This window comes from Acinonyx jubatus, chromosome D2 (assembly GCF_027475565.1).
Source record: "Acinonyx jubatus isolate Ajub_Pintada_27869175 chromosome D2, VMU_Ajub_asm_v1.0, whole genome shotgun sequence".
Taxonomy (NCBI): domain Eukaryota; kingdom Metazoa; phylum Chordata; class Mammalia; order Carnivora; family Felidae; genus Acinonyx; species Acinonyx jubatus.
In genome coordinates this window covers 36,378,899-36,394,313 of record NC_069393.1, presented here as the reverse complement: position 1 = coordinate 36,394,313, position 15,415 = coordinate 36,378,899, and the positions used below count along the sequence as shown (strand labels likewise).

General features: G+C 50.2%; 1 protein-coding gene across 23 annotated transcripts in view; it reads left to right on the top strand.

The window, feature by feature from the left end:
- The window catches only part of KCNMA1 (potassium calcium-activated channel subfamily M alpha 1), a 727,849-nt gene that overhangs the window by 212,303 nt on the left and 500,131 nt on the right, over positions 1–15,415 (top strand). For all 23 annotated transcript variants that reach the window (XR_008292014.1, XM_027062348.2, XM_027062381.2 and 20 more), the window contains exon 2: positions 8,314–8,475. Coding sequence is in view for 22 of the 23 variants with exons in the window: in XM_027062348.2 (XP_026918149.1) it covers positions 8,314–8,475 (162 nt within the window). In the remaining variant the exon portion in view is untranslated. The remainder of the gene's footprint in view (positions 1–8,313; positions 8,476–15,415) is intronic.

Below are 15,415 nucleotides of genomic sequence, written 5' to 3'. Positions count from 1 at the left end.
AGAATACTATGGGCTTAACCCATTGCTCCCTCTCATTTCTCATTTGAGGGCTCTGCTCAGAGAGGTTGGATGACTGGCCAAGGCCACACAGCCTATTCCTGGAAAAGCTGGGGCTAGAATGCCAGCTTCCTAACTTGCAGCCCAGAGCTCTTCGCCTGCCACCATTCCTCTAGTGAGAGAGAAAGACTCTTGTGCTCAGCTGAGGGCAGCTGCATGCAGGGCTGCTGGGTCAGTTTTGAGGACAAGAGGGTGCAGGAGAGGTGGGGAGCTGCCACTGGAGAGGGGGTGAGGGTTGGGGTTCCAGGTGGATGAAAGGGATAGTTCAGGAGCAGAATCCTTCAGTATAGGCTCCGGGAAATGGGTTTCTGATGATGACCAGGGAAACGTGAAGAAGAGTGGGTCTCAGAGTGAGACCCAGAGAGAGGACAGATGGAGGTTTCTGGATCCTTTCTTCCCCCACAGCCCTGTGGAAGTTGAACATCCAGGAAATAGCCTGTGGCTCAAGACTCTGGGCAGGGGGCGCAGCTATGGGACTTCGAGGGATGGGGCTGGCTCCCGTCCCTGCAGTGTCCCCCGATTCCCTGTCACACCCCAGAGGTGCCTCAGGCCTTGCGGGACTCCTTGAGGATTTGCCCACTGAGGCCCTCCAAGGATGCAGAAGCACCTGGGAAGCTTTATCTCCACCTTCAGCCACATCTGCATAGGACACCTTAGTGCTTAGGAGGAAGGCTTCATGGCCTGTCAGCTGGCCATGTTCATTTCCAGTTGGATGCATTGCTCTGTGAAGGGTGATTTATGTCTCCAAGCTGGTTCTTGGCCAAGAAAGGAACCATGTTTCTCTGTCCTTGATTTCATCACCCTCTCAAGGCTTGAAGAAGGGTCTCTGCGGTACCCGTGGTACCCGGAAGTGGGGTGAATCGAGTGCTCAGAATGGTAATAAACCCTTCATGGGCACTTTGCAGTAGTCCATAACCCTTCTGCACACATCATCCCCTTCACTCCTCACGCTGTCCCTGGAAGGACGTCAGGACAGGTACTCGCCTCTTTGTGGTGTCAGACAGCTGAGTTACAATTCTGACTGTGTCTTCCTGGGCCAGCCACTCATCCCCCCCTCTGCTGCCAGTGCATTCCTGCCTGCGCCATAGAGTTACTGCAGTGGCGCTCAGCGGCAGTGGCCCGTGTTAGTGTCGTTACCCCTCGTTAGTAATACCACCCGTTCCAGATGCTCTGCGGGCCTGGAGCCGACTTCCCATTTGCTGCAGCTGTCCTTCTTCCCTCCCTCTTCCCTTCCTTCCTGAACCCTTGGCTCCTGTCTCTCACCCACATGGAGCAGGTGCTTACTCAGAGCTCACAATGCTCCACCGTTGAGGACAGGGCAGTGGACAAAAGAAATGTGAAGTGTTTCCCTTGTGGAGCTTATAGACCATAAGGGACGATCGAAGTCGGCAGGCTAGCAGCGTATAAATGCTCTGAGGAGGAATAGAGCAAGGGTGGGGGTGGTCAGGGTGGGGAGGGTGTCATTTTCAGTAATTGCCTCTCAGTAATAAGGTGACAATGACCTGAGAATGGCGAGGGAAGCAACCAAGGGGCTATCTAGGCCGGGGGGAGCAGCCTGGAACATTCTGGAAGCACAAGGAGGCTGACTGGGCTGGAGTGAGTGAGTGAGTGGGAGACTAGGAGGGTGGTGGGAGGCGCGGACAGATTGGGTGCGTTGGACTGTGTTAGGCTGTGACTTATCCTCCCAAGTGGGACGAGGAGCCACAGGAGGGTGTCGGCACAGCCGCAACATAATCTGACTTACATTTTTAAGAGTAGTTTTCCTACCAGATGATCACCGTTTAAGCAACTTCCCAGATCTGGGATGAGGAGCCTGTGTCCAAAGAACCCAGATGAAATCAAACTCGAGACAGACATGGGCCTACTGGGGGCAGTCCCAGCAGGAGCAGGAAGGGAACTCTGGATTCCTCCCAGCAGCTGACCCCCATCCCTTCTGTAGTCACGCAGCAGGTGCGGTGCCCAGGGTGGCCTGACCTGGCTCCGCCTGACAGGTGTGGGTACGAGTGTACCTGGGGTGAGTGAGCCCGGCCAGGTGGGAGCAGGTGTGATGTGTCTCACAGGAGGGTGTGGCCAGCACAGTGGGCCACCTGGCAGGACCTGGCAATTGCAACATCCTGTTGGGGCTCAGGGAGATAATGGGGGCCCTGCCCTGCAAGATGCAGCTGGCTGGGGATCTGACAGCTGAGCCATGGGCTCTGTGAGGCCTGGCTTTGGGGTCTGGAACCCCTTTCTCCAGAGCAGCATTGCTTCCTGCCCAGGAGCAGAGAACAGTGATGCCACCATCGCCCATCCCACTCGGTGCTTTCAGAAAGTGCTATGCTCCACCTTATCAGATTGCAAGGCAGCACTCATTGCTGTTTACAGAAGAGGCTCTTGGAAATGGACTGACTTGTCCAAGGCCATCCAGAAAAACCGGACTTGGCTTTGAGTATTTTGATCCTCGGAGCTCTTCCTACCACACCACAAACCCAAAGTTTGCAGTATACTGGGTCCAATTCAGGAAGGAGGAGAGACACAGAGGGGACCTAGATTTGAGGACTGGGGGCTGTGGGGTCCTGGGATTAGAACAGGCTTGCTCTCCAGTGAGGGGCCAGGGCTGCCCCCATTGCTGGGGAAAGCCAGGCCCTTCGAAGACAAGAAAGGTTGCTTCCTACCATGGCCCCTGACTCAAAGCCTGGACCAGTCATTTCTGCCAGTGCCAGGAACACCGGAACGCCAAGCTGCAGGCTGGTGCATCAGAGAGAGGGGTGTGCTAGGGAGTGGCTGGTTCCTTTAGGCTACACTCGGGAGGAAGAATCATCTTGTCCAGGAGGCAACAAGCATGAGAGCCACAGAGCCGCTGGGGCTTCACTTTTGGCTGGGCTGGGTGGGACTGGGCATGTGGCTTCCTCTCCAGCCACCCCCCACCCCTGTGTTCCCATCTGTATAGTGAGCGGGGTTGGCATCCGAAGGGATTGCCGAGGTCCCTTCTCAGGTTTCCGTCTTTGATCGTATGATTCAGAAGCAATGCCTAAATATCCAGCAGATGTGTGCTCTGTATAGTGAGCACCAGGGGCCTGCGGTCCAGTCAGGCCCTTGGCCACAGGTGACACAGGAGGTGTGAGACCCGTGAGAGGCTGCCTGTGAGAGCAGGCGGGAGGAGGGGACTGCCGGCCACTGTGCTCTCCAGTGTACCCCCAGACCCCTGTACCTGCACTCTTGCCTGGCAGCCCTCTTCGTCCTCCGGGCTGGGCACTGAGATTAGATGTTGTCCTGTGCTGTCTGCAGGAGGTAGCGTGGCTTGTTTTATGTAAGACTCTGGTGGAGACAGAAGGCAGGGCTGGAGGGAAGAGTGGCCTCCAAAGCAAGACTGAACTCCTTTCTCAAGGGGTTGGCTGTTGCTGGATCTGTAGCTTTCAGGACATGCCCGCAGGCCCTACCCACTCGCAGTCTCTTCAGAAAATCTATGGTGTCCTGTCTGAGGCAAGGGTAGCTGGAGCCTGTAACTTGTGGGGTGTCTCTCTCTCTCTCTCTCTCTCTCTCTCTCTCTCTCACACACACACACACACACACACACACACACACACACACACACACACACCCAGGGGTGCACACACACAGAATGAGTGGGGATCAGGGTCAGATTGCTCCTGATGCTCAGGGAAGCCTGCCTGACCCTGCTCAGGTGTCTTCCCTGAAGGGTAGCTGGGTCCTTCTCTGCAGTGGGAAGTGGAAGGTTTGATGGATGCCCACTTTGCCGTTCAGAACAAAGGGCTGCCTGCCCCCCCCCCCCCACGCCAGCAATGTCCTGGGGGCATTGGAGAGAGAATGATGTCCTGGGACCCAAGCGGCAGCCTCCTTCTGGCCCTCAGTCTCCTCATCTCCAATGGGAGGCTGATCTGAAGGAGTTCAGAATCAGAAGGGATCTAAGAATCTAAGAGGTCACTTGGTCCAGGGCTCACTCTATGTAGGAATCCCTGCCCCTGCTGCCCTGGGGGGATGCCACACAACTCCTGATGGAACCCCTCCAGAAGTCATGCTGCCTTCCTTCCCAGGGGCCCATCGCCTCATTGAATAGTCATAGCTGTTAGAACCTACACGCGTTTATCCTCCGTTCTGTAATTATTTGTTAAAGTTCCTCTCTGGGTCAGTGTCCCCGCCTAGTGGGTTTAGCGTCCCTCTCAGGGCCACCAATCAATGAAGTGGTGCCGTTTTAGCTGAATATCCTTGGAGGCCAGTCCCATCCGTGGATGCTGTCTGGGCAACTGTTACTGCCTGGCACCATACCACGTGCTGTGTATTGACTGTCTCACGTAAGCTTTGCCACCACCTGGATGGGGCCAGTGTGCCTGTCCCCATTGTCTATGGAGGCGGCAAGCTTCATGAGTTACCATGCCCATGGTAGCCAGCTTGTAAGTGGCCGAGCTGATCAAGTCCTCTCAAGCTCTGTGTCTTCCGCTAAGAAATACCTGCTCTCAGTTACCCTGTCTGTAAAATGGGGATATTTCACCTGCCTGTTGGATTTATTATAAACCCTAATCAAATCGTATATGGAAAGCACTAAAGTTTTAGTTGCTGGCACCCAGTTCTGGTTTGATAAATGGTGGCCAGTGACTATGATACTGGGCACTGTCCCTTCCCGTTCCTTCCCTGCTGTGTGTCTCCACAAGGATACAGCCTCCTCCCTGGGCCTCTACCCTCTTTTCTCCAGAGCATGGGGCCGTACCTGCTCCCAGCAAGGAATGCTTTGGTCAAAGTAAGGTCAGAGGTGGCGGGGGCCTTTCCCCCAGGCCAAGCATGGCTAACCTGGCCGGCTGGCAGTGTCTTTGCAGAGCTGCAGCGTCCTCGCTGTCCTGCCACTGCCGTAGTCCTGCCTCCCACACGTGGTAATTAAGCCCACAGCATCTAGTGTAAGCAAATAATAACAAGGGCATTATCTTTCTTTAGTCTCTGTTTGTCCTTGCCTATCATAAAGTAATTAAAATAATGAATGCCTTGTAAAACAATAGTTAAGAGGGCTAGCAAAGGGCATCATGTGCAATATACGTCTTGCGCTCTGAATTATTGATGCATTGAAACCACTGTGACTGGGGAAGGCTCCCTGCCTGCCGGCCCTTTTCCCACAGGTTCTCTCCACCAAGGTCCCAAGGCCTGCGGGGTGGCTGTGGGCCCTGAGCCTCCAGGGCTGAGGAGCAGCTTGTGGCCACGGACCAGCTTTGACACATTGCCGGGGGGCGCTGCTCAGAGGGAGATGCAGGAGCCTCTGACTGGAGGGCTTTGCCCTGTCCCGACCTCTCCCTTGTCCACCCACATTCTCCAGTTCTGAAAGAAGCAGGTGGTTCTGTCCTGGGTGAAGGGGGAGGCTGGGAAAGATCCGGGTCCCATTTTAGATCAGGGCAGGGATGATTAAGCCATGCCGGCACGATTAGGAACAGTGGTTCTCCAAGTGGGGTTCCCAGCGTGGGGTGCCAGACTGGCAGCATCAGTGTTCTCTGGGAACTTTTTAGAAACGCAGGTTCTGGCGTGGGGCCCGGCACTCTGTTTTAACAAGGCCTCCAGGTGGTTCTGATGCCCACTTGAACTTGAGAAGCACTGCTTTAAAGTGTCGTGGCTCAAGGAGAGGCGGGAGGTGGTAGGACTAATGAACTGAAAGTGCGTTGTGTGCATCTATGGGGCAAGCCCTCTTGTCCCCATCTTACGGGGGGTGGGGGGGGTCCCATGAGCAGGAGAGCTGAAACTACACCGTCAGTCACTAAGGCTTTTAGTGAGGGCCCCTGGGTCAGGACCATTGTCATTTCCAGAACACCCACTTGTGCAGAATTTCCACATAGTCAAGACATAGGGTCCTAACAGGCCACTGAGATTGGCTCAGGCAGCAGACTCCACAGACGTCAGTAGGTGGCCCCAAATGTACCCACCCTGTGACTCCCTTACCACAGCCTCCTCTTAGACGATTCTAGCTCCCTGGGGCCGAACATACTTGGAAATGCAACATGAGCACCCAGTGGTGCTGATGCTTCTTCTGGCTTCCCGCTTCCCTGAGCCACGGGAGGCCGGAAGGGGAGAACCCTGTGTCAGGAGCAGCTTCCTGCCTGCCTGCAAGTCCCCAAGAGGATGAGTCATCCCATGCCTCTCAGCTCTCCTTTCCTCACTCGCCCCATCCCCACTCACTGCAGACAAAGGTTTTCACCTCTGCCTTGGTTTCTCTCCTGTGCTCCAACTCACAATGTCCCCAGGGTCTGTTTGCCTTCAAGATTAATTCTGTTTTTAAATTTTATAAAAGTTTATTTATTTATTTATTTATTTATTTATTTATTTATTTATTTATTTAGAGAGCGGGCAGTGGGGATGGGCAGAGAGAGGAAGAGAGAGGGAGAGAGAAAGAATCCCAAATGCATGGAGCCCGATTCAGGCTCAAACTCACGTTCTGTGAGATCGATCATAACGTGAGCCAAAATCAAGAGTCAGACGCTTAACCAACTGAGCCACCCAGGTGCCTCTTGAAAATTAATTCAAAGGTTTTAAATGGTGAATATAATTTGCTGGTATCTTTTTATACATCTGTACCTGCAGAAATGATATCAGTGGGTATTTGAGCAGGGGGGCCCATTTAAATTTAAATTTAAAGTTTATATAACGAATGTGTTTAGTATAACCATGTGCCATGTAAAAAATATGTTGTCTATCTGAAATTCAAATTTCTCTAGGTGTCCTGTATTTTGTTTGGTAGTCCTAAGCACATTGAAGGGCTGGCTCTTATAACCCTTTTTATTTATTCATTCATGTTTATAGAGCCACCTATATGCAAGGCACACTTTTAGGCACTCAAGGTACAGCATTTGGTAGGGGAGGCAGACTGTAAGTAAAAAATAAAACCGAAAGGCGGTGCTGTTGGAAGGAAGGTTGGAATTAAAATTTTTTTTAATGTTTATTTATTTTTGAAGGAGAGAGGGAGAGGGGGAGAGAGAGAGAGAAAGAGAGAGAGAGAGAGAGACAGAGTGCTAGTGGGGGAGGGGCAGAGAGAGAGAGAGAATCTGAAGCAGGCTCTAGGCTCTGAGCTATCAGCACAGAGCCTGATGCGGGGCTCAAACCCACCAGCTGTGGGATCATGACCTGAGCCAAAGTTGGATGCTTAACAGACTGAGCCACCAGGTGCCCCATAGGGTTGGAATTTTCAAAGGGTTGCCAGAGAAGATTTCACTGAAAGGTGGTATTTGAGCAAAGACTTGAGGGAAGTGAGGGAGTAAGCCGTGACCTTCTGTGGGAGAAGAGTGTTTTAGGCAAAGGCACATTGTGTACAAAAGTGTGCAGTTTAGGGCCCCATGTGGGGCTCGGTTATCTGAAGAGGTCAGCCTTGTTTCCTCAAGCGTGTTTTTAGCCATGAAGGGAGATTTATTCTCTTTTGTAATTAAAAAGGTCTGCGGGCACCTGGGTGGCTCCGTCAGTTGAGCGTCCGACTTTGGCTTAGGTCATGATCTCGCGGTTTGTGAGTTCGAGCTCCACATCGGGCTCACTGCGGTCAGTGAGGAGCCTGCTTTGGGTCCTCTGTCCCCCTCTCTCTCTGCCCTTCCCCCACTTGTGCTCTCTCAGAAATAAATAAAACATTTAAAAAAGTTATTGAAGAAGGTCTTATGTGGATTTCAGACACAGCTGGATTCAGGTGTTCAAATGATGACACCAGTATTCTATCACTTCTCCTAGGAAAGGTTGCCTTTCCTGTTCTTTACAGCAAAAGTCCCAGGCTTGAATTGTATTGGGTTGGCATGGGTCATGTGACCATCACTGGCTCAATCTCTGTTTCCTGAGGGATGGAATGGAGTCTCCATTCCTGGGACAAGCGTGGGCCTTCAGTTCCTTTTGAACCATATAGATCGAGATGAGCAAATGGAGATTCCCTTCAGAAAGACAGGGTGCTCCTGTGAGGACGGTATGAATGGTGGGCGGCATGCCAACCTTGCCTCCTTGTAGTCACTCCATGACCCTAGACAGGATGCTCTCCCTACTGAACTTAGTGGTTGTTTTCTTTAAAGGGGAAAGAGAATAATTTCATTCTTCTTTCTTTCACAAAGATATTTTAAAAGGGAATAAAGAAAAGATTCTTTTAAAAAAGATAAAAAAGAAAACCAAAGCCATAGTCTATCCCACCTCCTCGCCCCTTGTACCTTCAAGCCGGCATCCACGTCAGCCAGGACCTTTCCAACTTTGATTCTTTTGGGTAGGTTGTGTTTACTAAATCCAGTTGGTTCCTGTTCTCAACCCTGTTCTCTCTGTTGCCAGGAGGCCCAGAAGATTAACAATGGCTCGAGCCAGGCGGATGGCACTCTCAAGCCAGTGGACGAAAAAGAGGAGGCAGTGGCAGCCGAGGTCGGCTGGATGACCTCTGTGAAGGACTGGGCGGGGGTGATGATATCTGCCCAGACACTGACTGGCAGAGTCCTGGTGAGTCCCCAACACCTTCCTCCTCAGGGAGGCCTGCTGTCTGGTCCATGATTGTACCATGTTTCCCAAGTCTTCTCTAAGCTACCCATTATTGGGGAATGGGGGTGAACAGCGGGTCATGGAGTAGAGGCTGGTTCTCTGTGCATGTAAGCCAGAGGTATGAGGGAGGATCTGTAGAGTGGGCCAGCACCTGGGGTGAAGGGGGTATGTTGGGGAGGATGTAGGGCATTTCCTCTGCCAGCAGAGTAGGTGTGTGCATGCACACATACACCATGTGCACACACACACATACATACACACACACATACACACCTTGATAATCCTGGAGAGGAGAAGGGAGTCAAAGAAATTTGTGCTCAAAATTCCACAGAGAACCCATAAATGATAAATGCCAGGATCCATAGAGTTCTCGGCATGTGCCCATTGGCTCTGTCGGGTCTGCTCTGGGTCAGAAGTTTCCCTGAGAAGGATGCTGCATTCCAAATGATTTCTTATTACGATTCTGGAAGCTGTTTTGTAGGGCTGCCCTTCCTGGGCCTGAAGCTGGGGCTTGGTCAAGACTAATTTGACTCAAAGAATGAATGGGAGTGTCCTGACAGCTAGGTGAACCAAAGATAAGGCAGGGCCATTGGAAAATAGGTGCCACACCCAAGGTGTTTCATGGTGAGAGCTTGGTGAGGAGGTGACGATAGATGTGGGGAGATGGTAGAAGTTTCACCCGTCAGAATCCTTCTTGGGGACAACTCTACGTCATGTTTGGGATGACTATGTCACAAACCGCTTGAGGGAGGGACTATGACACTGAATGTCATGCTCGCATCACAAAGGTGGTGGCCAAACAGCCGTCAAGGAGGACAGGGTTCTGTTAACTGAGGGAGCTTTTGGGAGCAGAGCTTTCTGGAAAGTCCAGAAGCTGTGGCTGATGTTGATTGCTGGCACCATAGAAATGGGAGAGGTTTAAAGCTGTGGTTCTGGAGAGGAGGAGAGGGAAACTGACGAGGCCAGATGCTGCATGGAGGAGGACCTCCCGGGTCGGTGGGACCCAGGAGAGACCGGGTGGCACGGAGCGTCTAATGTGAGATTGTAGGTCGCTTGCCGCAGGCTCTGCTCCGTTACCAGCCTCCTCACCTCCCTGCACAGTCTTCTTCAGCAAAGGCTCCATTGCTGTTTCGTGCTTGTGTATGAGTGGATTCTGTGTGGGAAGCTGACAGAGGGTGAGTTCTGGGTCTGGGCATTCATGGGGAAAGAAATGCAGGCAGTGCATGCTATACCTGTGGTGGTGATGGTGGGTGAGGAACAGCAGACAATTTGGTTGCACAAATGTGACGCCTGTCGCTTCTGCATGGCCACTGTCGACAGCTCTAATTTTCTCCGTCGGCATCAGCCGAGAGTTACCAGAATGACTTGGCTAGGCATTTTTTGCGGCCCTGTGGAAAACAAGGAATGATCTACTTCCATTGCACCGTGGATGGAAGTTATTGAAGGAATGTGTGGAGGAGAAATGCTGAGTACGAGCATCGTGTGGGTGTGCGTAGGGGTCGCTGAGTGTGGGGACACAGGGGCCATCAAGAAAGCCTTGTGGCACTTCACCGGGTGGAGCCTTTGAGCTAAAACTTCCATTTCAAGATGAACTGAGCAGATGCTTGATGACAGAGAAGATATCAGAGATGGAAGCATCCCTGAGCTTGAAAATAAGAAAGGGACCACTTAGTGGGCCAGAAGCGGAGAAGAATACCTAAATAATACATAATAAAACAGAGAACATTTGAGATGAGCATTGAACTGTGAGCTAGCATCATGAATGTCTACACAGTAGAGGGGGTCATCCCAGAGTGAGGGAACAGTGGCAGCAGAGAAAGGGCACGGAGCGTGGAGGGAGCGAGGCCCAGGCGGCGAACAAGGAGGCACCTGAGGGGATAGAAGACCTGGAAGATGGGCTGGTGACAGCTTGTCAGATCTTCAAATGCCCAGCCAAAGAATGCGGACTGAATTTTGTAGGAAAAGGAGATTTTGAGGGAGGGGCATCACGACTGGTGGTTGTGCCGAGAGAAACACAAGGAGACAAAGTAGGGAGCAGATTGGTGAGGCGGGAGCGCGACGTGCTAGGATCCGTCAGGACAGTGAGCTACCCCGCTGGGACAGGCCGTGAGCAGATGACCACAGGGGACCCGCCGCAGCCAGGCCTGAATGAGCACCACGCGGTGCAGGCAGGTGGGTGGATGTGGGTGGTGCTAGGGAAGCAGAACTAAGAAGCCAAGGGCACCAGTAGCCATGTTGATGCTACCGCTCGTGGTAACGTCATCAAGAGCCTCCCGTGAGCCAGGCACTGTGTGAGGCGCTATGCATTACGATCAGGTTGAAGGGCAAGGGCCATGTTGTATTTGTTCCGTCTCTCCCATTTTGCCGTTGTGTTGTCGGGGTTCATTACAAGGAAGCAAGCAAGCGGGTCTTATCGATGAATTTGTCTCCAGTTTGCAGTTGAGGAACCTAAAGCATAGGAAGGGCAGTAACCCGCCGAAGAGCATGCAGCCTTGAGTGACACAGCCAGGCTCGTACCTGCAGGCCTCTGGACTCCCCGTCTAGTGCTCTTTCTGTGTCATTACTTCCCAGGCGAAGATAATGCCTCTTCTTTTTCTAAGCCACTGTCAGCTGTCGCTTTGGCTGTGACATTTTGACATTACTGTCTGAGCCAGTTAGATCCTGAGGCTGTTTGGCCTGATTCTCTTAACATTTGCATGGACAAGCACAGTCTGCCTGCGCCTCTTTGCCCCTGATGCCAGCTGCCCTCTGAAGGTCTCCTTGGAGAAAATCCTGCCCGGGCTGTTCTGGCTCCATCATAGCAGGCCTGGTCCCGCTGCACAAAGAGAGCAGGCGTCTTGGTGCCTTCGCAACAGGCCTCTCCTTGAGGAGAAGGCAGGTGTCTGCTCTGAGTAGGGAGCAGATTTCACATAGAAGTTTCAGTGTGCACAAGAAAGCATCTCTGTCTGTTCCGAACCCAAAGCTGTGTTTGTCTTGAGCTGTCCAAATGTTTATCCTTGCAACAATGGGATTAAAGCAAGACTAGACACCCAGCTGTTCAGAGTTTCCCTATTTAATGTTTAATTTTTTTTGACACCTGGCACAGGAGCTTGGCTGCCACACCTGGGCCCCTTTCTTACCTGTCTCATTGTCACAGGTGAGAGTCTCAAAGCTAGGCATTTGTGGGTAAGGCCCAGGTTGGGAAAGATTCTCCAGACGACCCCAGCACATCTATTGACTCACCTGCTGTCTGAGATCTCTCAGACAAGCACACCATTCATTCAGTGAGTGCTTATTTCTGACCTGCCCCAGACACTATTCCAGGCCCTGGGCATAGGGGATGAGTAACAGAGATCTAGGGGGTGAACTATTTGTATCGATAGACTAGATATAAAGTTGTTGAGCTCAGTGTGAATAAGAATAAATGATAGTCACCACTCCCCAATGCTTTTTATGGTTCACACCTGGAGCTTCAGCATTGGGGCTCGGAATAGCCTGCCTGGTTCTCCTGCCGTGGTAGTCAGGCTTAGCTTCATAAAAATAGCAAGACTGGACAGAGTCTCGGAGCACATGGCTGAGGGGTTCTGCATCAAAGTGGACCCCAGGCTGGCAAGGGTTACTGCTTCCTTTATCTTTCAAATTTTTTTAAATGTTTATTTTTGAGAGAGAGACAGAGACAGAGACAGAGAGCAAGCAAGGGAGGGGCAGAGGGAGAGGGAGACACAGAATCCAAAGCAGGCTCCAGGCTCTGAGCTGTCAGCACAGAGCCCAACGCGGGGCTCGAACTTACCAACTGTGAGATCATGACCTGAGCCAAAGTTGGACGCTTAACCGACTGAGCCACCCAAGTGCCTCTTCTTTATCTTTTTTAAAAATTAAAAATATTTATTATTTTCTGGCTATAAAAAGGATGCATGCTTATTTCAGAACTGGGGAGTATATTGGAAGAATTGGTGACAAAGTCCACTTTGGGACTTGGGGTTGGCCCACACTGAGGGACATTTCAGGGGCAGTAAATGCCATGGAGATAACTCCTAGCTGTTTGGGCATTGCTGGGACTTTGTTCACTCCATGTCATGTTTTCCCTTGTATGCACAGACTCCGGGGATAAGTGGTTCTCTGTGCCAGGGATTGCTGTGGTCTTCCTGCGGACCTTCAGTGAACACGAAGTTGGGAAAGGGATGATGGCCCTCTCCTTGTAGTGGCTGCTGCGAGCCACGTTCATGGCCCACTGGAAACACACAGCATCTCAGGATTTACATTCCATGTGTTCACATCCCCTGGACTTCACGTCTGTGTCTCTTTGCTCATTTCCCCTTTGTCCTGATTTCCTTATTCTCTCCCATTCAGACTTTACATGTATGTGGCTATGTACTCCATTACAGTTTTGTGAGCTAAATGAAATCTTTCTAAGAATAAGGCAGTACATTTAAGTAAAGAGGGCAAAAAACAGAGTAGGCTTTTGTATTGTTTGGTTGTACTTTATCATTAGCAAAAATCAATATTAGAGACAGTCTACTTCAGGGTTGGTAAGGTGTTCAGTCAAGGGCCAGATAGTAAAGATTTTAGGCTTTGCAGACCATAGGGACTCTGTCCCAACTACTCAACTCTGCCATTGTAATTTGAAAGCAGCTATGGACAATACATGAGTGTGACTGTTCCAATGAAACTTTACAAAAACAGGCGGTGGGCCAGATCCTTTTTCATAGTCACAGGTTTCCGATCATGGTCTATTCAATTCCCTATTTAATAAATAAAGAAATTGAAAGGCAGAAATTGGAAGAACTTCCTTAGGAAGCAATTTTCTAAGGTAATACAGCACAGGAGTGACAGTCCCAGAGAACCCATTTGTAATGAGAAAAGTTACAGACAGTCCCAGAGAACCCATTTGTAATGAGAAAAGTTACAGACACACAGATACACCCATGGCTAAATGTGGACACACACATACACTCACCCCACCTCTGTTAAACATCTTGTTTCCGAATATTCATATTAATTTCTACATTGATCTCAGAGAGGCTATCTCCCTAAGAAAAAACTATGCGTCGTGGCCAAGCATGGCCTCACCTCTAGGTGTGAGTTGTAGCATCTACGTTGCCTGCACCGGACCTCAGTCCCTTTACACGGTCACTGCTTTGTGCTTCTCTTTAAAGACTACTTTTGCCCATACAATCATCAGCCCCTTGAGCAAAGATAGAACTCTTAGAATTCACTCTGTTTGGCTATTTCCCCCCTATTTCCCATGCCACTACATTTAAATATTCCTCCGGGAAACATGTAAATCGAATCCATGAACTGAGAAGATAGGCTATACTTGCTTTACCGTCTTTGGGATGATTTATTGAAGAAAGAGAAAGAAAAACACCAGTCTTTTCCTTTATCTTCCCCCAAACATCGCATGTGTGGCATTTTACATTAACATTATATACGTAGGCTGGGCCGTATACGTAGGCTGGGCCGTCCATCTTTATCTCCTAGAGCCCAAAAGAAAATATGTATCAACTACATCTTTGAAACAGAAATAATCCTATTGGCTTAATAGAGTTAAATAGACACGTTCTCTGCAGTGCCATTTGCACATGAAATTGGACTAGTTGAACAAAATGGGGGTGCGCATGGGCATACGCTTAATCGAATATGTGACATTTATTGCCTTCATTTCTCCCTTTAGGTGACTCACAGTGCTGCTGACACATCTCATCAGCATCCTCTCCTTTTCCGTTGCAGGGCTGCCTGGTGGCAAATTCACGCACAGCTCACATTTCCATCTCTGTCTTCCTCTCATTCATGCCCCCTCCCCCTTTTTATTGCATTTTAAGCAAATCTGCATAAAATTTTTCTATCACCTACAAATGTCCTATGTGGCAGAGAGACCTGAGGTGTCATGGGCCTGCATTCTTAGTAAGAACGTTCTCATAGTAAATAGATAGACCCCACTGTCTGTACACTTGGAGGTAAATTGAGATTTTGTTTGAGGTTTTGTTTTTTTTTAAACTCCCCTAAGTGAGGCTTCTTTTAAAGGAAATGCATGGCAGTCCCTCTTCGGGACTTAATAATGGCTCTTCATTTTATCCTGTGCAAAGAGTTTATATTTTGGATATGAATCAATAAGTCAAGGAAGGTGTGCTTTCTTTATATCATTAAACATGAAATGTTGTCTTCACCTGTTGAAAGATGCACTGGCTTGCACTAGATTTGTTGCTGGTGACGCCACACCATTGGGTGAGAGAACGTGAGTCACAGAAGTCACTGAATCCAACAGGCACTCATGATAGGTGGTGAGCTGCCTGTCACCGGAGATGTTCAAAGAGAGGCAGGATCACATTTGGTGCCGTTTGTGACAGTTGGTCGGACTTCATCCTCACTGCTTTAATTAGGTTCTACAGAAAACTGGATCTAGGAGATGCTCTAGGATAAAAATGGTTCCCTGGAACTTGGACAGACTTCATTGCTCTCCCCTTCGTGAGATTGTCAATGCATAGCAACGTGTAAAGCTCAAAGAAGTCCTGCAGTAAGAAGGGAGACTTTGCTTTGCCCAGCGTTCCCCTTTCCTGTTTCACCAGGGAACCCTTTCCTCGTGGAACACCTGTAAGGCATCATAAAGAACGCACTTTGGGAAACACTTAAATAGCCCAGGGATTGGCAAACTACAACCCATGGGCCAAATCTAGCTCACTGCCTGTTTTGTACGGCTCACAAGCTAAGGGTGGTTTTTACATTTTTAATGGTGTTTTAAAAAATCAAGAGAAGAATATTTTGTGACATGTGGAATTATATGAAATTCAAATTTCAGTGTTCATAAACAAAGCTTTATTGGGACACAGCCATGCTCACTCATTTACATATTGTCTGTGGCTGCTTTTGCAACGTGCTGCAACGGCGGAATTGAGTAGTATCCACAGAGTCCAAAATACCCGCC